At 35.3% G+C, this 20,700-nt stretch overlaps 4 protein-coding genes across 7 annotated transcripts; 1 reads left to right on the top strand and 3 right to left on the bottom strand.

The window, feature by feature from the left end:
* Positions 1-351: 351 nt before the first annotated feature.
* LOC111496348 (transcription factor HY5-like) lies at positions 352-1,608 on the bottom strand. Its single transcript, XM_023146766.1, has 4 exons — positions 1,380-1,608; positions 1,033-1,213; positions 615-771; positions 352-519 (listed from the first exon to the last, which is right to left on the bottom strand). Exons 1-4 carry the CDS (start codon positions 1,474-1,476, stop codon positions 478-480), a joined length of 477 nt encoding a protein of 158 aa, XP_023002534.1. The 5' UTR covers positions 1,477-1,608; the 3' UTR covers positions 352-477.
* Positions 1,609-2,352: 744 nt separating this feature from the next.
* On the top strand, positions 2,353-5,706 carry LOC111496320. The gene is made up of 3 exons (XM_023146728.1): positions 2,353-2,541; positions 3,585-3,816; positions 5,178-5,706. Exons 1-3 carry the CDS (start codon positions 2,423-2,425, stop codon positions 5,472-5,474), a joined length of 648 nt encoding a protein of 215 aa, XP_023002496.1. The 5' UTR covers positions 2,353-2,422; the 3' UTR covers positions 5,475-5,706.
* Positions 5,707-9,001: 3,295 nt separating this feature from the next.
* On the bottom strand, positions 9,002-10,160 carry LOC111496351 (uncharacterized RNA-binding protein C17H9.04c-like). Its single transcript, XM_023146771.1, has 4 exons — positions 10,085-10,160; positions 9,629-10,000; positions 9,331-9,426; positions 9,002-9,211 (listed from the first exon to the last, which is right to left on the bottom strand). The coding sequence occupies exons 2-3, from the start codon at positions 9,997-9,999 to the stop codon at positions 9,333-9,335; spliced, it is 465 nt and encodes a 154-aa protein (XP_023002539.1). The 5' UTR covers position 10,000; positions 10,085-10,160; the 3' UTR covers positions 9,002-9,211; positions 9,331-9,332.
* Positions 10,161-13,189: 3,029 nt separating this feature from the next.
* Positions 13,190-17,598, bottom strand: LOC111496299 (acyl-protein thioesterase 2-like). Of its 4 annotated transcripts, none has more exons than XM_023146704.1 (10): positions 17,485-17,598; positions 17,114-17,207; positions 16,901-17,015; positions 15,599-15,635; positions 15,382-15,451; positions 15,134-15,238; positions 13,899-14,049; positions 13,740-13,822; positions 13,581-13,674; positions 13,190-13,506 (listed from the first exon to the last, which is right to left on the bottom strand). In XM_023146704.1, exons 2-10 carry the CDS (start codon positions 17,136-17,138, stop codon positions 13,410-13,412), a joined length of 777 nt encoding a protein of 258 aa, XP_023002472.1. In that variant the 5' UTR covers positions 17,139-17,207; positions 17,485-17,598; the 3' UTR covers positions 13,190-13,409. The 4 variants fall into 4 exon arrangements, with proteins under 4 accessions (XP_023002472.1, XP_023002471.1, XP_023002470.1 ...); XM_023146703.1 differs by having other exon boundaries at positions 17,108-17,206; positions 17,480-17,597; XM_023146702.1 differs by having other exon boundaries at positions 17,108-17,207; positions 17,485-17,596.
* Between the last annotated feature and the right edge of the window lie 3,102 nt (positions 17,599-20,700).

Here is a 20,700-nt window from a genome sequence, read left to right as displayed (position 1 = left end):
TCTCGAGTTCATAGTTCGTCGTCTCGAGCTTATACAGACAAACTTCTAACATTCGGTCAGTCTTACTCTGATCTATCATCTACGATCATCCTTAAAGGGTTTTGTATCTTGAGTTCATAGTTCATCGTCTCAAGCTTATACAGACAAACTTTTAACATTCTGTCAATCTTATTCGGTTTGATCTATCATCTACGATCATCCTTGAAGGGTTTTGTATCTCAAGTTCATAGTTCATTGTCTCGAGCTTATACCGGCAAACTGTTTAACATTCTGTCAATCTAACTCATTAAGAGCAAATTAGCTACTTTTTCTTCAAATGGGAAGAGAAAAGATAAGAAACCCAGAAGAAAGTTAAGAAAAAATCAATGGAAGGATAAATTACCAAAGTTTGGTAGGAATTTATCATATTTGTTCAGTAACAAAATACTCTCCCTCTCACTTTCAATACTTTGGCCTTTTCTTCTTCCATCACGATTCTCATTCCCCACTTCTCCGACTTGTCGTTGTGTTCTTCAATATCTACAAGTTTCAATCAAAACGCGCCGACATTCCTTTATGGGCCAACGGATTCAAATAAAAATTATAATTATGAAACAGAAATGAATTAAACGTACTTGTCTAAGCATTTGATTCTCATTTTGTAAAGTGGAAAGCCTTTCTTCAAGCTCCAAGTTCTTCTTCTCCAAATCCTTCACCTTTACCTCTAAATCATTCAAATACGCCTTTTTTCTCTCCCTCGCTTGCTGTGCCGATACTCTATTCCTCAGTAATCTTTACTCAAAATCAACAAAAATAGCTTCAACAATCAATGAAGTAAGAGAAAATTTCTGGGGACGGGGCGGGGGCGCTTCCCCATCCCCTAGAGATCATAAGATCTGAATCTCTGGATTTGAACACTAAAATTAATTATGAAATTTGAAATTTCATTAGATTGAAGGACCTGATGGTAAAATTAATCAAGCTCATAGATTCAAATGTGTAATTTAACCCTAAAAAAACGGACAATATCAAAATGGCAAACATTTCGCTAACCTCTTCAGTCTCTTGCTCTCTTTGTCAGCTGGACTTCTCCCTCTCTTCCTTTGACCATCCCGAGACACCTGAACCCGGTCCGGACCGGCGACTGAACCGGTGTCCCTCCCGGAGGCCGATGTTCCGGCTGATTCACCAACCATATCCGGCACTCTCCGGATCTCTTCATCGCTCTCCATACCTAAATTTCCACTCAATTCAGTCTTCACTAAACATCTAATTCATTCAAAACTTCGAAAAATCTCTAAGTAAATAACTAACTAAGAGATCAATCCCCAATCAGATAAACGAAGGAAAAGAACGATCAGATTTCAGGATTAATCAAATGAAGAAACTCCTGGATTAACCTTCTTTGACTTCGAGGTGAAGAGCCGAACTGGACGACCTCTCGCTGCTCGAAGGCAAGGAACTAGCGGCGGCGGAACTCGTCGCCGGCTCCTGCATTTCTTCGTCAAACAAAAGCTTTGAAGCAAACAGAGACGCAGCTGGATAAATTCCTTTTCCCTTATTCAGATATTTTCCAGAAAAGAGAGAGAGAAAAGAAAGAGCGGGACATTGCAGCCGAATTCCGAAAATTAACTGAGAAAGCGAGGACGGAGGAATTCACGCCGTTAAATTCATTTTGATCCGACGGTTTATAATAGAGGAACGTGGACACGTCTTGGCCATGAGAAGTTGAGGAGATCAAAGGTGTTATTGAAGGAAGCGTTTAGGTTTGTAGGCCGTTGGATGGGATCTGGGATCAGGCGGCCAGGATTGGAAGATGGGGTGGACATCATAGTTGGGACCACTACTCCCCGACTCCATCCGCTGACATCGGCAGAAGGATTCCGTACTCTTTAAAAGTTAATTATTTTCGTGTTTGATTTTCGAAATGGAAAATTAATTATGCTATTTTAAAGAGAAAAAAAAAGTAAATAAATCAATTTAGTTTATATGAATAGTCGATTTTAACCTTCACGAAATTAATGTTTTGTATTTAAATTCTTAAAGGTTTTTGTTGGCTGTCGGAAAAGTAAAAATGACAGACACATTTTAGTATTTAATTGAAAATTCTTTTAATAATAATTTTAATTATTTTTATTTATAATTTAATATTATCTATTTTATGCAAAATAAATAATTAAATAAAATGAATCAAGGCTATTCATGTAACTTCTCACCAAATTTTCGTTTTGGGCTTGGGCTTTGTTGAAAGGCTGCTGAAGGTTTGGGATTAGGCCCATTATTAAGAAGATGGGCCCGATCTACAGAGGCCCAGCCCATTCAACATTCTCTCAGCTGTTTCCCATTCGACCCTTTGAAACTTGGATCCTGCAAACCGAAATTATCAGTTCCTCTTTCTTCTATCTCCCTCGTCTGACCTTTTTTTTTTCTCGTGGTGTCAACAATGGTAACATCCACGCAATCGTCGTCATCAACAGCATCTAAAAGTTGGATCAGAAATCTTTCGTCAATTGCTTCTCGCATCTATTTCTTCCTCATCATTCTCCAGATCCCGCTCTTCAGGTATGTTTTCAGTTTCTTTACCTTTTTTTGCACTTCGACAGTTCATATGATTTAGTTACTCGGATGGTAGGAACTGTTTAGCACTGATCCTCTTTAGTTAGTTTACTCTCTGCGGTTAGCGTTAAAATTTTGAGGATTATGTGAGAGTCGTGGCTTGTAACTGTCACTCTGCTGTTTTCTCTTTGTTGATCTTTTTGTTTCCGTTGTATTTCTGTCCTATTTGATCGGACTTTGCCTGTGTTTGAATATCTGATTCTCAGAAACAAACGATCTGTGAAGATTGAATTTCCATAGCTTAACAGTTGACTGTCATTTAACGTGATGTTAGAGCAGGAGATTAGGGTTTAAATCACTTCCTGCCCATGTTAGTAGTTTATGTGTTGTTTTTTTTTTTTTTTTTGTGAATTAAAACTAATGTTCGAGGACACACCGGAGGGGAGTGCTGGAGAATGGGATGAAAAGGTTGAATTGATTTAATTGTTGCCATTTCTTTTTTAATTAAATCTTCATGTATGCATTTTAGTTGCTTGGTTTCATGATTGTATCTTCGTTTAATGATTTGCATATTGCAAGTGATTCCTCTGCGTGGGAATTAATGGAATTTCTGTTGAAAGAATGGACCTCATTAGAATCAATATGTAGTATTTGGCTTCTGTTTGAAAATTTCTCATTATCCGTATATCAATGACTGTTGATTTTTTTTAACTCCTCTTAGTATCACTTTCATCCCCATGTCCTCTGGATATGGTAAGGGAAACTGCTTAATATGTTTGTTTGCTGATATGCTTACGAATCTAGAAATAAACCTTGTGGCAAAAAAGAAAATGAATGGCTGGATGTTCTTGCTTTATTATACTCTTTGCTTCATTGGTTATTATCTATATATTCCTTCCAACATTCTATACAACAACTTTCCAGTTTTTTGAGTTATGACTCTTGGCTTGACAATACGATATTTCTTTTCTGCAAATCTCGAAAATCCATGTAGCCTTTAGTGTACGATGTATATGAGCATTACATAATTAAAATCCATGTCCTCTCAGGGTCCCATGCAGATCTGGCATGTGTACAACCCCTTTGCACGTGACTTCATCCCAGTTGATTGCAAGTGAAGTCTTTCCTGCACCCGTAGTTAAGGCACTTCTCTATCCTGGAGCAATTGTGAATGGCCTTGTCATGAATTTGACGGTGCCCAGCTGGAGTAGCTTGTTAGACGTCTATAACTTGACCAATATCAAGGAAGCCTCTGCTATGACTGATCTTCAACGCTTAGAGGTTCCTTTGCTTAACCTCCTTGTTTATTTTTCATTTCAATTTGTAGATTTAGATCTATTATGGGTCTATCTTGGATTCAAGCCCTTATTTTTGTCCGAGAAATGACTGGTTATTTTTAATTTTCTCAACATGGTTAGCTAACAAATACACTTCCTGGGGACCTCGAGTTTCCTTTTTGGGAATCATATGGGAATCTGATAGAACTCCTTTATTCATTCACATAGAGAAGCACATAGCTAAGGGAGAATTCAAGAGCTCCTTACCCCCTCCTAAACACCAAGATTTTACCCAAAAAGTGCCCATTTGTTGTGCATATTCTAGACGCTCTCTGATTGCATACCCTTTCTGTCAATCCAACTAAGTAGTTACTGTTGGTCCCACTACATACATACATGCTAAACTCTAAGCCGATCCCTTACTCTCCTATGATTACTTACTATACTATCGGGAGCTTGCACCACCCACAGCCCAAATAAGAGACGAAGTAGGAATTGTGTATTTGCATTGCAAAGGCAGAGAAACGTACCATTGTTGCATCCACTGTAGATGCATGTTCCCGTCAAATTAGAACCTCCATGACTTTTGGGTCTGATTGTGAAGTTCCCAATGCCTCAGTTGTCTTCCCCACCAATACTATATAAGAAGAGCGACTTGCTGAAAACTCTGGAGAAGGTTTTCCAACATCCTTTCATAATTGGGAAACATGAAAACTGGGTGAAAGACTATGTTTGCAAAAAACAGATGATAAGCTACTGAGCGAATATTCTCATTGACCTAAACTGGACCAATGAATCTAGGAGCCAACTTAGGATTTGGATGCGTAACCAGAGATTCTTGCAGATTTGGTTTTAACTTTAAGATGCATTTGGTAGTTGACTGCAAATTGGACTTCTAGTAGCTTTCCAAGTTGTTGTCATACATTGCTGCTCTTACTGCAATTTCTCCTTCAAGACCTCGGACATGACATATTACGACCAGGTGCATTGCTAAGGGATAACTTGAGAATTCCTTATCCCTCCTAAACTCCTATTGAGACTTCACACAAAAAGTGCCATAGAGTCTAACCCCCTACATTCACATTCCTTATCCCTCCTAAACTCCTATTGAGAATTTCTTTGCATCATACGTACATGTATGTAGAATATTTATTGCGTTTCTGGTTAAGAAAATGTTTAAACCGATGAACCAATCATTTCACAGATGAATAAAAGTATTCCACCTTTGCCCTTGAAAAAAAAAAAAACAGAACCCCTTTCAAACCCTTCCTGTTACTTTTCTTCATAGAGGGCTCGGTAATACTTTGAATCAACTGGTAAACTAATAACTAGTTACTCAGACAGATGACTTCTCCTTCTACCCAGGTTCTTGCCGGAAGCTATTTTTCAGTGGCTGGAGCCTTTGTGGGTCTTTTGAAGCCCGGAAGGATGAGCATGTTTGGAAGTCTCTTGGTAATTTGGGGTCTTGTTAAGGAAGGAATCCTCGGAAAACCTGTGAACACAGATCCTGCCAAAGCTGTTTATGTTTATCCTACAATGATTATTGCCATGATCTGTGCTTTCTCTTCGGTCAAGTATGATCTTAAGAAGGTAGCTAGAAGTGCCCCTGCTCGACCAATTGCAAAGCCTCTTCAAAGCTCATCAAAATCTAAGCTTAAGTGAGTCGGAATGAAATTTCCTTCTACTGGTTTTATGTTTGATTCTTACTCCTGACCAATCCAAAGATTTTTTAGGCATGTAATTCTCGTTTTCTGGATCTATTAGTTGTGTCGTGATATGCATACACTTTTCTTCCCAGATATTCTTTCCAGCACTTCCTGACTTCCCAACTTGAATAGGTATATCTGCATCCATTTGGTTCAATTGTATGAATCAGAAAGAGAACTTTAGTCAAGTTCACCAATTATTGGGTTGGAAAAGACGAACCATTGACGAGATTGAACGGTAAAAAATAATTTTTTAAAAAATCCAATTTGGACGATAATTTAAATAGTTAATAGTTAATAGTTACAATATTACCTTAATGTTTTCGATTACTTTTTGGAGTTTGTGATAACCATTTACTAATTTTTCTTACCGTCTACATATAAATTTTCTTTATTATCCACTTTTTCACGTAGTTTTAGCCAAGATTGAACTATTTTCTTAAGAATGGTCATAGATTTGCATTGGATACTCCAAAGAAATGCAGAATTTTTATATGGTCTATAATGCATCACAACACTAATACAGGTGATATTGTTTAGAGAAGAAGCTCAGAGTCATTATATCTCCCCTAGATGGATTGTGCTTTGTCATACCATCTCTTTGTGCATAATACTACTAGCTTGCTGTGGAATTGGATATCTCTTTGTTGGTTTTAGTTATGGTTTAGGGTATAGTTGCTGTTATAAATTTAATTGTGATATATATATATATATATAGGAAGATACTTACCTATCGATTTCCAATACTTCTAAAAAAATATTTTCTTTTCATCATTATCAAAATGAATTAAAAAAAATATGTATGGTCCACCATTATTTATAAAAAGGATGAAAAAATATTGCTTTTTAAAGATGAAAATTTAATGGCTTACGTGTTTCTTAAATTTTGTGAATAAAATTAATATTTTAATTTTTTTTCTCGAGATTTTATTAATATCTTTTATTGGATAAAAAGAAAATACAAAAAGTAAACCAAGCCCATGAATTCTTTTTCAAATGTAAATCGTTGGAAAATAAAAAGAGAATAGAGATGAGCAGCCAAAGTCACTTTTTTGTGTGCCTTAGAAAAATTAAAGGAATCTGAGACATGCATGCATTAATAATTAGAGCTCTAGAAAGATACATTTTTCATAATGTGATTTAGTGTACTATCGATAAAGAAAAGAAAAGGAGTTGGGAGAAGCAAAATACTTTAGTAAAAAAGAGCTTTATAAATGCTCCTATATTCATATGGCTAAAAATAAAGGGAATGGGAAGAAAACTTTATAATGTTTGACCCATTTTGATTTTCAATATTTCGATAACAAAGTTTTTATTAATTTTCGTTCTCCGCCCTCTCTTAAAATTAATATGATGATTTAGTATACAGAGATTGTTGATATTATTTGAAAGAAAATAATATGACAAGATCCCGAGATCATTAAAAATGCATGCTGAAAAGAATCATAACATAAAAATAGACAAAATGTCATGTTCCGATGTTAGATGTTTGTCATATTGCTAGAATGATGTTTAGATGTGATCGACTTTTGTTGTCTTAACTCTTTGGTTAACTGTGTTTTTTTGTTCAAATTAAATGAATTTCTCAATCTATGAAAATCGTGCAAGAATTCCAAAACTTACCGTATTTAAGTTATAAAAATAGCTCACAAAGGGTCGCATTTAAGTGAAACTAAATACAAAATCAGTTCAAGTTTAGATAAGACCGAACTATCGAACTATCTAATCATTCATAGAAGTGTTTAATATATTAGTAGCAATATCCCATCCATCTCTGATTTTGATAGTGTATTTTTGGGCCTACTTGGCATCATTTAAGCACATGATTAAAGAGTTTCTCTACCTCGTTCTTTAACGAGCTCTTCTTTACAATGTCTTGTCTTTGTTAGATTGAACGGATAAGATTTTTCCAACAAAGATTTCTTTATATTTTTATTTTATAAAAGTAAAAAAGTTATATATATATTTTTTTCCAAACCCTCCACATTTATCAAATACAATATTTCATACAAGCTACTCATTCAATAATTCGACATTAATTCGAAATTTTTCAAATTTCGAAATTATCCTCGATCGAAACAACTGAAGTCAGTGCACATGTTAGATTTCATTTCTCTCGAGGGGTTATAAATGAAAAAATAATTATAGAATAAAAACTCGAGAAATTAAAACTAATTGGATTGCATGATTATGCGAGGGTACGTACTAAAAATAATAATTAAAGGCGAGCTAAGGCATATGCATGAAGTAACATAAAGCTCAGTGTTAAAGTGATTCTTTGGTAAAAGCTATGTAATGGAGGGTAGTAGGCAGACACTAATAAATGTTTATTCTTACCACTTTTTGACCAATTCATGAACTCTCCAAAAGGTCAATGAAGGGAGCAACCAATACGAAAGCTTATGGAATCCTATGTCCAATTTCTAGAACCAAAAACAAAATCTATCGGATTGGATTGGATTGGGTTGGTCGAATCCGTTTAGGTCAGATTAAATTCTATCCTCTTTTGTTTTTCATTTTTGTTTTAAAAACTCTAAGTGAACCTGTGAACCTCGTTCATTAATTCAAACTCTCGTCTTCAACCTCATAATTTTAAAATGTGTTTTCACACCCTTATAAGTAATGTTTCGTTCCCCTCTCCAACCGACATGGGATTTCACCATCCACCTCCTTGTAAGTAATGCACCGCAATCCCTAACCACTTGATATCTGGCTTTGATACCATTTGTAACAGCTCAAGCCCACCGTTAGCAAATATTGTCTACTTTGGCTCGTTATACATGGTATCAGAGTCAGACACCAAATGGTGTGTTAGCCAGAACGCTGTCCCCAAAGGGGGTGGATTGTGAAATCCCTCAAATGTGTGGAAACCTCTCCCTAAAAGACATGTGTTTTAAAACTCGTAAAATTTTACATTCGGCACTCGATAATCTCGACATTCATCTAACAGTCACGTTACCTGTTAGACGAACACGGCTCCCACAATAGTATGATATTGTCCACTTTGAGCACAAGCTTTCATGGGTTTGTTTTGTGCTTCCCCAAAAGGCTTCATACCAATGGAGAAAGTATTCTTTGTTTATAAACTCATGATCATCCCCTAAATTAGCGGATGTGGAACTTTCATCATCCAAAATTACCTATTTGTCTTGAATTGTTTCTAAAAATTGTCCATATCCACATATGAACCCGAGTCTTCTTACCATATTTTGTCTTCACTTACATAATTCATTTAAAAACGTTCAGCAAATCTGCTAACCGTTTCAAATCAAGCACTCTTAAGTTTGGAGTTATTTATGTTTTGTCTTCATTTACAGGATTTCGAGCAAATTCTGATTATTCAATGCCACCTCTTGTTAGACAAAACAACATTTTTCGAGAACGGAATCAAACAGTAAAGTGATTTATTATTATCCGCTTTTTTATTAAAGTACGTAAATTATTATTTTGAGGCAATCATATAACATAAAGTGAAGCTACCAATTAATAACATATAAAAGATGGGTAGTAATATGAAATTAGAAAATTGGATACAAAGGGAAGGGGCCTCATTAAACTCCTTTCTGCATGCATGCAGAAATTAAGCTACTTTTGAAATTAAAATAAAAAAAAATACAAAACGACGACGTCCAGGTACCATGAGAAACGCTTCTCTTCTTTCTAGCTAGAGTTTATTCCTTCCATTTCCACCACCTGAAAAAATGCAAAATATTCCCAAAATAACAATAATTAATTAAATCCCATTTATTAGTAATTTTAATATAAAATAAATAAAAAATAATAGGAATATGGTAATTAAATTAATTAATTACCTCTACGAGTATGGTGACTTGCTGTTGGAATCCCTCGGCGCATTGCATCTGAAGCATTCCCTTCGACTTGCAAAGTTATGCTCGTTGCAATCGGATCTGCCCTTTCGTACATTTCAAATTATTAAATAAAAGCAATAAATTGATAATAATAATCAAATTTAATTATTTTTGAAAGATGAAAGAATTAAAATAGAGAATTTTAAAGTTTTTTTAAAAAAAAGACATAAATGTCTATTTACTAAAATGGAAATTGGGGAAGAAAATATTGAATAATTTATGGAAATATTGGAAATCCTACCTGGCACAAATCCAATCACCAGATTTCCATCCAGGGCGGTTGGAGGCACCGCCGAAGTTAAAGCCTCTGATTCGGGACAAATCGCCGTCGTAGGCGGCGGCGGAAGCTTCATCCTTGGAGGCGCCGCACTTGAAGCAGATAGAGCGGCTAGCGAAGTTATGAGCGCCGCAGTTAGCGACAGCGCAGTACCAATCGCCAGGGCGGACGTCGGGGCCGGTGGTGAACCCAAACGAGGAAGAACCACCTCTTCCACCGCCGTATCCACCGCCGCCGAAGTCAGCCCTAGGGTCGCCACATCGGTGGCAGGAGTCCCTCCGTTGGAAGTTGAGATGGTTGCATGACCTGCAATTCCAATCTCCCGGGCGGCTCATCCTGTAATTGTGATTATTTTGAAATATTTAGTCCCAATTAAAAATGGTTATTTTTTTCTTTCTTTTGAAGTAACCGAAAGCTTACCTTAAGCGTGAAGTAGTGGTGGTTTTAATGGGCTGAACGATCACGTTTCTCTGGTGGTACAGCCCGTGGTGGTGGTTTTTATACCGCTAAACTCGTTTTTTTTTTTTTTTTTTTTTTATAAAAAATACCTTTTGGTCCATTTAGATTACTCAGATATTTGTGTGATCAGATACTCCGACCAACCAATAACTATCCAACTTAGACCATAAATGTAGCGTTGGGTTGAATTTTTGAAAAGTTAAAAATTCGGGTCGGTTTGAAAGTTGACATTCTTTTAGTTGGGTGGAAGAGTCGTTTTGCAACCTTTCTCCAATCGAGATGAGATCTCACAATCCACCCCCTTCAGGCTCCTCTCTCCAGTCTGAACGTTGTTCTCTCCAATCGAGGTAGGATTTCANTTTTTTTTTTTTTTTTTTTTTTTTTTTATAAAAAATACCTTTTGGTCCATTTAGATTACTCAGATATTTGTGTGATCAGATACTCCGACCAACCAATAACTATCCAACTTAGACCATAAATGTAGCGTTGGGTTGAATTTTTGAAAAGTTAAAAATTCGGGTCGGTTTGAAAGTTGACATTCTTTTAGTTGGGTGGAAGAGTCGTTTTGCAACCTTTCTCCAATCGAGATGAGATCTCACAATCCACCCCCTTCAGGCTCCTCTCTCCAGTCTGAACGTTGTTCTCTCCAATCGAGGTAGGATTTCACAATCCACCCTCCTTTGGGGCCCAATATCCTCGTTGGCGCACAGTTTGGTGTTTGACTCTGATACCATTTGTAATAATTCAAGCTCACCGCTAGCAAATATGGTCATGTTTGGACTTTAAGGCTTCCCCTCAAAGTTTTTAAAACATGTATGTTAGTGAGAGGTTTCCCCATCCTTATAAAGTATGTTTCGTTCTTCTCCTCAATCGATGTAGGATCTAACACAACCCAATCCTACTAACCCACATTGATATGAACCTCATGAGACCAAATCCACATCCCACAGTGATATGGCAACAAATGATCAATGTAACCTACGAGTTCAAACATCATTATCCCACGTCTCACATGTTTCCTATAAAAACTTGTAGGGGATCATCCAACATATAATTTAAACACGTTCCTACGATTAAGCCATAAAAAAATATGCATGTTATTAGTAAAAGTAGCAACTTTCACTTATTTTAAGCATTTCTTAATCATCATATTGTTATTCAAATTTAGTATTAGTTCATTCATGCATCTCTTTGCTGTTACTCGAACATCACACTCGATCAAATGTCAAAAATTGGAACCCAATATTATTCCTCGAACAACAATTAATTCAATCATTTAATCTAATGGGTCACTTTAAATTGAATTATATGAATGTTTTAACGCTATAGTTCATCTTGTTTTGGGTGTTGTTCTTGGGGAAGGGTAAAGGACTAAGGAGGAAGGCTGAAGCAAAGTGTAAAAAAGCAAAAATAAAGGCATTAGGGAGAAGAGTACTGATTCGATTCTCTTCTTGGGAGAAGCGCTTCCATGCATAACCACCACACCCTTTAATTATTATTATTTTGTTTAATTTACAAAAAAATTAAAAATGCAATAACAAATGGAAGTTCATGATGAATTGAAGGTGCGGTTAAAAGTAAAAATAGAATGGTAAAAGAGTTTAGGGTAAATAGGGGGTTGGGGTGTGTGCACGTGAGAGGGGAATGGGAGTAAAACGTCATGACAATGATAAAAGTTACGTGTTTTCTTTTACTTTTTAGTCCTCCAAAATCTTTTACATTATGCCCTCAAAGTCCCCAACTATTTATTCATTCCCCCTATAAAGACTTCCTAATAATTAATATCCAGCTTTTAATATTTAATTTTTTTTAAAAAAAATCATTTTAAAATTCACACAATATGTTATTTATTTGCAGCCTTATTATTTTATAAAAAAAAAAATTATGAGAAATAAAAGAAAAGATTACGCAGCTTTAATTGAGCCGTGGAATGTTTTTCCATTGGGCCACCAAATTTTCAGTTTAGTTGATTGATGATGGCTGTTGGTCTCGGCCCATTTTATTTTAAGCCTTACCAGCCCAAAAGGTTAAACTCGGCCCATATATGTTTCAGCCCATTGGGCCACGAAAATTCAGTTTAGTTGATTGATGATGGCTGTTGGTCTCGGCCCATTTTATTTTAAGCCTCACCAGCCCAAAAGGTTAAACTCGGCCCATATATGTTTCAGCCCATTGGGCCACGAAATTTTCAGTTTAGTTGATTGATGATGGCTGTTGGTCTCGGCCCATTTTAGTTTAAGCCTCACTAGCCCAAAAGGCTAGCATTCGGCCCATGTATGTTCCAGCCCATTGGGCCACGAAATTTTCAGTTTAGTTTATTGATAATGGCTGTTGGTCTTGGCCCATTTAATTTTAAGCCTCACCAGCCCAAAAAGCTACATTCGGCCCATGTATGTTCCAGCCCATTGGGCCACGAAATTTTCAGTTTAGTTTATTGATAATGGCTGTTGGTCTTGGCCCATTTAATTTTAAGCCTCACCAGCCCAAAAAGCTACATTCGGCCCATGTATGTTCCAGCCCATTGGGCCACGAAATTTTCAGTTTAGTTTATTGATAATGGCTGTTGGTCTTGGCCCATTTAATTTTAAGCCTCACCAGCCCAAAAAGCTACATTCGGCCCATGTATGTTTCAGCACCATTGTAAGCTGACGTAATAATCTCCAATATAATAATAATAATAATAAAAGAAAATGAGTGAATTAACCTACCAAACTAACTTATTTTATATATATATAAAATAATGTAAAACACTATATTATAATATTAAAATTTGTTGAACATTGAAATATTATTAGATTTATTATTATCTTTTACCTCTTTTTCGCGTATATTTTTTAAATATATATATATATATATATTAAAAATGAGAGAAAATCCCCTACGGTAAATTTCTGCTCCAATTCTACAAAAATAAATTATAAATTTAGTAGAGATAAAAATTAAAATAGAAAGCAAGCCAGGAAAAGATTTTATATTTTAATTCTTTAAATTAAATTTATATTTTATTTTAGATGATAAAATAAAATAAAATATATATAAAAAATAAAAATAAAAAGCAAGATCAGGAGTTATAAGTAGCAGAAGCTTACATGTTACATCCAAATTTAGAAAAGGGTTTATATTTAGATTACAACAACATTGAAAATTTTCTCAGATTTGTATACCCCCAAACTTAGCCTAAAACCACAAAGCCAAATGCCTCATTCTTTACTAGTGAACCAACCAAAATCAAAGAACTACAGACCTCAAATGGTCTTCGTCGTCGCCATACTTTTCTCCGACGACTTCAGCGGTCGACCAATCGTAAGCCATCGAGCTCCAGAATTACTGTCAGCCAATTACAAACAACATCCATCTCCTCAGGAATGGTGTAATGGCCCAGCCTGCATTGCAACATCCCATTTTTAATAGCAGAGATATAAAGCGAGAAGCATTGAAAGTCGAGATAAGAACACACCCGTTGTAGGTTTTAAACGTTAGATTACGAAAACCAGCTGAACTTAAAGTTTGGGCAGATTTCTCCCCGTGTTTGTATGCAACGACATCATCACCTGTAACAAACGGCTTGTAATATGAGGTTGATTCGTAGCTTGAACAAATTTATGTTATAAGTTACCTGAACCGTGACAGAGTAACATGGGCAGAGACGCAGCACGCCTTGCAGCTTCATGCGACACGGTGATCCGGTTCCTCAAAGATCTGCAACAAAAAATGGCTGCTAAAAAATGTGTTCTTGACAACAAAGATCTATATAGGCTTTCAATAGATATCAAACCTTGAACATGGAAGCCAGCCGCTGAGGCCAACAACTGCTCTAAGGTTAATGGGGTATAGGTTTCCATTTCCATATTGGCCAAGAACACGGCACGACGCGGAGTAAATAGCGGCTGCAGCACCCATACTGAAGCCTCCGATACCTAGTTTAACTGTTGAATGATACTAGAGTTACTTAAACTGGAGAAGAATGAAAAACACCCGGCCTAAGCTCATTTCTAACAAATATTGTCAGCTTTAGCGTGTTACGTATCACTGTTAGCCTCACAAATTTTATCTGGTGGGGAGAGATTTCTACACCATAATGAGAAATGCTCTGTTCCCCTCTTCAACCAATGTGGGATCTCACAATCCACCCTTCTTAAGAGCCTAACGTCCTCGCTCGCATACTGTCTAGTGTTTAGTGTCTGGCTTCAATAGCCCACGCCTACCGCTAGCAGATATTGTCTGTTTTTGCGCGTTACGTATAGCCGTCAGCCTCATAGTTATTAAAACGTGTTTGGTAGGGAGAGGTTTCTACACCCTTGTAAGTAATGCTTCGTTCCCCTCTCCAACTAATGTGGAATCTCACAATCCACCCTCCTTGGGGGCCAGCATCCTTGGGGGCCAGCATCCTTGTTGGCACACTGTTGGGTGTCTAGCTCTGATACCATTTGTAATAGCTCAAGCCCACCGCTAGCAGATATTGTCCGTTTAAGCCCTTTACGTATCGTCGTCAGTCTCACGGTTTTTAAAACACGTTTGGTAGGGAAAGGTTTCTACACCCTTATAAGAAATGTTTCGTTCTCCTCTCCAACCAATCTGGGATCTCACAATCCATCCTTGTTGGGGGGCCAGCATCCTCAATGGCGTACTATCCAATGTCTGGCTCTAGTATCGTTTCTAATAGATCAAACCCACCGCTAGCAGATATTGTCTGTTTTGGCTCGTTACATATCCCCATCAGCCTTAGGGTTTTTAAAATGCGTTACTAGGGAGAGGTTTTCACACCCTTATAAGGAATGTTACGTTCTCCTCTCTAACCAATGTGAGATCTCACAATCCACCCCCATTGGGATCTCATGAAACTAATATCTGAATAGATGCACGAGTTAAGTGGCAACACTAACAGCACGTTCAATGAAAACGGTTCCGATATAACAAAGGGAAGATATTAATATTTATTAGCCCACAAAAATCTCTTAGGTAAGCACATAACAGTTGGTAGCTCAAAAGTGTTTTGAAGAAGAAACATACTATCAGCAGGTTCTGTAGACAAAAGATTAGCAACATGCGAAGCTGCAGCATCCAAGCCTTCTAAATCATCAGGAGACTCTTCTGAAATATCTCCCACATCAAACCCTGATACGACACAACGAACGTCTCAAAATGTTAAATCTATACAAGTCAAACTCGTGAGCCAAACATTCCCGAACCAGATTAAGCCAAACTCGGGCTTTTTTCAACTAGATCAATAATTAAAGGTTCCAAGATGAATATCTTACACGCAGTGCAAGGAAATCCACCGAATAACGCTACGGGACGAGTAGGAGCGGTAGGACAAATCCACTTAATCTGCAACAAAATTTGTATTTGCTCTGTTAATTGATCATATTAAACAACACAACACCTGAAACTTCATGGAATCAAGGTTACTATATAAGTTCACATGCTCGAACATTCTAAAAACTAGGATTTAGGTCGATGTAAACGTGGCCTTACGTTCGGTAGAGGAAGAGTTTCCAAGAGCTGAGACCAACTGAAAATGGAAACAATAAATTAGAGGTCTTCGTTACGTCGTAACTTCTACAATTCCCCCACAAGATACATATACTCAAGCAACTAAAATTTCTAAAATTCAATAACGACAAAATTATGGAAACGACTCGTTAAGTTTGTCGATCATGATGAAATAATACACCAAAAACAGCCTTCAAACATTTGAAAATGGGACCACACTCTTGTTGGATACCTAATAATTAGAAAAAAAAACCAGACCTCCTTAAATGATGTAAATGTCTGATATCATTTAGATTCATAACAATAAGCATTATTTTATATTGATTTTGGTTTTACCTAAGTCTCAAGAACAGAAAACAAAACATTATGTGGTCCCCATTCATGAATTTGTCATATAGAGGCAAAAACCTTAATAAGAATCTTGAGTAAAGGAATATGGCATTTTGCAAACTTTCTATACAAGAAGATAGGACAAGACAGTGACATTCCCTCCCTCAGCCACTTCTAAGTGTTTTACACTCAATGAGTACACACAAGTGTGAAAACCTTTCTCTAGCAGACGTGTTTTAAAAATCTTGAGGAAAAGTCCGGAAGGGAAAGCTCAAAGAGGACAATAACTAGTAACAGTGGATTTGGGTTGTTACAAATGGTATCAGAGCCAGACACCAGGTGATGTGCCAACGAGGACGCTAGCCCCGAAGGGGTGGATTGTGAGATCTCACAACAGTTGGGGAGAAGAACGAAACATTTTTTATAAAAGTGTGGAAACCTCTCCGTAGCATACGCATATTAAGACGCTTTAGGGGAAGCCCGGAAGAGGAAACCCAAAGAGGACAATATCTGCCAGCAATGGGTTTAGACTGTTACAAATGGTATAAGAGATAGACACCGGACGATGTGCCAATGAGGACGCTAGGCTCCAAAGGAGTAGATTGTGAGATCCTACAACAGTTGGGGAGGAGAACGAAACATTCTTTATAAGGGTATAAAAACCACTAGTAGACGCTTTTTAAACTTAGAAGGGAAAGCCCAAAGAGGATAATATCCAGTAACAATAGGTTTGGGCCATACAAATTGTATCAAAGCCAAACACCAACCGTTGTGCCACACTGGGCCCAGATTGTGATATCCCACAACAATTTGGGAGGAGAACTAAACATTCTTTATAAGAGTGTAGAAACCACTAGTAGGCATATTCTTTTATCTGCCTAAGCTCGCTTGGGCGGTTTCATTAAGCCAACTAGAAACTAGCAAAATAGCTCAAAGAAGACAAGCCATTAGTACCTTGAGCCCTTGTCACCAAGGCCATGGAGCCAAACAATGGTTGCCTGATGCTTCCCTTTAGGCCTGACCACATGGGTCCGCCCAAATTCAAGGGCCATCCTACCAGTTCTACTACCTGACCATAATGGAACAAAAAGTTAAGCAAAACCCAGTAACCCATATGCATAAAAAAAAGATCATAACCAGTTCAAAACAAAATGAACAAACCAGAACCCATATTAGAGCTGTTATAGCTCATTGTTTCGCCCAAAAAATGATGGAACCTTATCAACAGAGGATACGAGTTGGAGGAGTTTGAATTAGTTCCTGCAATGAAAGGTTTTAGAACCTAAATTTGAACAAAAACCCATGAATTTTACATTAGCTACTACCCATAAACAGCCCCAAACGTCCCTAAAACACTAAAAAAGGCTAGAAATCTTAATGGGCAAAGAAGAAGCAAGGCTATAATGGCATAAAACGAAGAACAAGAACAAGGGGGATTGCACAGAACAAGCAAGGCGAGGAATATAAGCATAAATAAGAACAAGTAATGAAAATTTTGAAGCTAAAGGAATGAAAAGACAGCGATGAAATTACAGAGCAAAAAGATGAATGTTCAGCGAAGCATTGATGACGGCGAGAATTGGAAGAGCTGTTCGAATTTGTTTAAAGGGTTTTTAAGTGTTTTATTTTTTAACAAACAAAAAGCATTTGGGCTTTTCACAGTTTTTCACTCTCTTTTGTAAAAGCGCTTTTAACTTTGCTTCCATTCACACTCTTCTTCTCCTCTTCTCTGCCCCCAACTTTTTTCTTTTTCTTTTTTCTTTTTCTTTTTCCTTTTCTTTTTCTGTTGCTTTGTTCATATTTACTCCTTGAGACGCCGAATGAAGCGAAGTGGCTCGGATAGTCCAGAAACAACGGCTATTATAGTTTCTGTGCAATTACTTATTTGCCCTCTGCGTTTTCCTTGTACTATCTAACTTTCTTGGTTTTTAGTGAAGGGCCGTGCGTGAAATCCGTCATTTTCTTGCTTTTTACATGTTTTTTTAGGTACAATAGAATAAAAGATTAACTTTCTACTAAGCCTATCAATTAGTAGAAGAAAAGAAACTTACGAGCATTCCCGAGAAAATTTAGAAGAGTCCAACTTAAAAATCGAGCTGTCTTTAATGTCTGAATTGTTGTCTAACGAAGTATCTTCGACAATAGACTGAACACAATTTTATTGAAACGGGTGCTGAAGAAATCGAGAATCTAGTTTCACTTTAATCCTATCGTACCACGAGAACAAGAAGAATGAATGTAACAACTCAAGCTCACTACTACCAGATGTTGTCATTTTAGGATTTCTCTGGGTTTCCTTAAAACGCGTCGATTAAAAAGAGATTTTCACATTTTTATAAATAGTGCTTTGTTCCCCCTCTATCAACTGACGTAAGATCTCACAATTCACCCCCTTTGAGTCTTATCATTCTCGTTGGCACTTGTTCCCCTATTTAGTCGACATGGAACCTCCAATTCACTCCCCTTCGAGTTCAGCCTCCTCACTGGCACATCGCCTCATGTCTACTCCCTTCAAGATTTAGCCTCCTTGTTGGCACATCGTTGGTGTCTAGCTCTGATACCATTTGTAACAACTCAAGCCCACCGTCAACAAATATTGTCTTTTTTGAACTTTTTCTTTCGACCTTTTTCTCCAAGCTTTAAAACACATTTGCTAAAGAGAGGTTTCCACACACTTGTAATGTTACAATTTAAAAGGCAGGGTTAAATCTACGATTATAAAGATATATTTTTTTTAGTGTCTAAATTTTTAAAAGGTATATTTTTGTTTTTAGAGCTTAAAAAAATGGTTATAATCTATAATTTTAAAATTTTGTATTTATATTTTTAAATATATTTAATTTCCTAATTAAATATATAATTTAATGAGAAAATCTATATTTATTTTTAAAATTATCTAAAAAGAATATTGATTAATAATTACGTGGTTGGAATGTAAATTATCTTATCGAGAGAGGAAAGGGAAAGTTTTGGAGAAACTACTTTTCAATTATGTAATGATGTTTTCACGAAGATAGATTTTTTAGATTTCTTAAAAAGAAAATGTAATAATTAAAAATATATAATTTTTCGTGGGCTTAATTTAAAATCTGGTCGGATTCTTACCTATTTTATTATTATTATTATTATTATTATTATTATTATTATTATTAAATGGAATTTTACGTGTTTTCAGAAAGTGAGGTGTCAGTGGTTCCCTCTTTTTCAGAGAAATGCTATAAATATAATACTTTTTAAAGGTTAATTTCAAATTTTAATGCAAATTAAAAATAAATAAAAAAAGCACAAAATCAATTAATTAAAATATTATTAATATATATATTCCATGTCATGTCATGTCATTAATATAGAATAATAATAAATATTAAAATTGCCATTTTCAAAAATTTAAGAATTATTTTACAAGAATAATTTAAATTAGAAACTAATTCGATTAATATAGATGAGAAATTACCTCCCATGCCCCCCATAATTTTAATTTATTATTATATTTTTGCAATAACTCTACACTTTAAATTAGTATTTATCTCATTTTTCTTCCATTTAAATTTTTATTATGGTTGAATTATTATTATTATTATTATTTTGTCTCAAACTTCTAAATATTTTAATCCTTTTTTAATTTAAAAAAATATTTAATAAATTATAATTTTACAAACTCAATAACTTAGAAGATGCATTTAGATCAAAAAATATATTATAAATCAATTTTTAACCCCGCTCTATTTATATAAAAAATATATTATAATTTTGATCGAAATTTATAATATATTTTAAATTTAATTTACGTTTGGTCCCTCGAATTGTTGTATTTTAAAATCGGCCCCTGTAGCTCCCAATGATAAAAGGATAGAAAATAAAAATGGTCAATTACAGAATGAGAGGCTATGCAAGACAGCTCAGAAAAATAGATATCCTTTTGATTTCTTGAATTTCAAAAGATTCTTCTGCAACAAATTTTGAACCAATTTCATCCCTCTAAATCATCATATATTATTTATTATTAATTTATTTAAAAATCACACATTAAAATGTTAATATTTATTTTCGAAGGGCATAAAAATAAATTTTATTTTATTATATAATATTATATTTTATTGTGAGAACATTCCTCTAAGTCAACACTATAATCAAATTTAAAGATAGCATGAAGATTCTTAAAAAAAAAAAAAGATAATTCACTTTTCCAATTTAGCATCTTATTCTGTCCTCTTTTTTTTTATTATTATTTTAAAAAATTATTAACTTCATTAAAATTAATTTTTTTTTATAAAATTTATGAAAAAGAATTAATATAGATTAATTTTTAAAAAACGGACTAAATTTCGACGATAGTTCAATCTAAATATTGTATCGAAATAATGTTATTGTTAGCGAGGAAGAAAATATTCCAATTTTGGGTACGAGAAGATTTTTTATTTTATTTATTATTATTATTATGATATGACGGGGGTACATCGAATATGTTTGTATATGAAATAATTATTTTAATTTCATTTGATTTCATCCGTCACCTCTTATATTATTCGCTTTAATGGAATTGGGAGAAAATTTTCGATCTTCAATTCAAAAGTCAAAATTCCTGTGATGTAAAAATTGACTTTTTTGGCTAAAAGTGTTGTGCTCTTTTTTAATCATAAAGTTGTGGCACTACTTTTACTTTGGTTAAATTTTAAAATATAATAATATTACTTTGTATAAAATTAAAAAAAAAAAAAAAAAAAAAAAAAAAAAAAAAAAAAAAAAAAAAAAAA

Source organism: Cucurbita maxima, unplaced genomic scaffold (genome assembly GCF_002738345.1).
Source record: "Cucurbita maxima cultivar Rimu unplaced genomic scaffold, Cmax_1.0 Cma_Scf00022, whole genome shotgun sequence".
In the NCBI taxonomy this organism is placed as follows: domain Eukaryota; kingdom Viridiplantae; phylum Streptophyta; class Magnoliopsida; order Cucurbitales; family Cucurbitaceae; genus Cucurbita; species Cucurbita maxima.
This window is presented reverse-complemented; position numbering and strand designations above follow the sequence as displayed.

Coding starts and splice junctions, on each gene's coding strand:
- LOC111496348 (XM_023146766.1), bottom strand. CDS start 1,476: ATGCAGGAGCCGGCGACGAGTTCCGCCGCCGCTAGTTCCTTGCCTTCG. Junction 1,214..1,379: donor TCACCTCGAAGTCAAAGAAG/GTTAATCCAGGA, acceptor GTGGAAATTTAG/GTATGGAGAGCGATGAAGAG. Junction 520..614: donor AGAATCAAATGCTTAGACAA/GTACGTTTAATT, acceptor TGAAACTTGTAG/ATATTGAAGAACACAACGAC.
- LOC111496320 (XM_023146728.1), top strand. CDS start 2,423: ATGGTAACATCCACGCAATCGTCGTCATCAACAGCATCTAAAAGTTGG. Junction 2,542..3,584: donor CTCCAGATCCCGCTCTTCAG/GTATGTTTTCAG, acceptor ATGTCCTCTCAG/GGTCCCATGCAGATCTGGCA. Junction 3,817..5,177: donor CTGATCTTCAACGCTTAGAG/GTTCCTTTGCTT, acceptor CCTTCTACCCAG/GTTCTTGCCGGAAGCTATTT.
- LOC111496351 (XM_023146771.1), bottom strand. CDS start 9,999: ATGAGCCGCCCGGGAGATTGGAATTGCAGGTCATGCAACCATCTCAAC. Junction 9,427..9,628: donor GGTGATTGGATTTGTGCCAG/GTAGGATTTCCA, acceptor ACGAAAGGGCAG/ATCCGATTGCAACGAGCATA.
- LOC111496299 (XM_023146703.1), bottom strand. CDS start 17,138: ATGAGCTATAACAGCTCTAATATGGGTTCTG. Junction 17,016..17,107: donor CAGCTCTAATATGGGTTCTG/GTTTGTTCATTT, acceptor CATTATGGTCAG/GTAGTAGAACTGGTAGGATG. Junction 13,823..13,898: donor GGCTGGCTTCCATGTTCAAG/GTTTGATATCTA, acceptor TTTTTGTTGCAG/ATCTTTGAGGAACCGGATCA.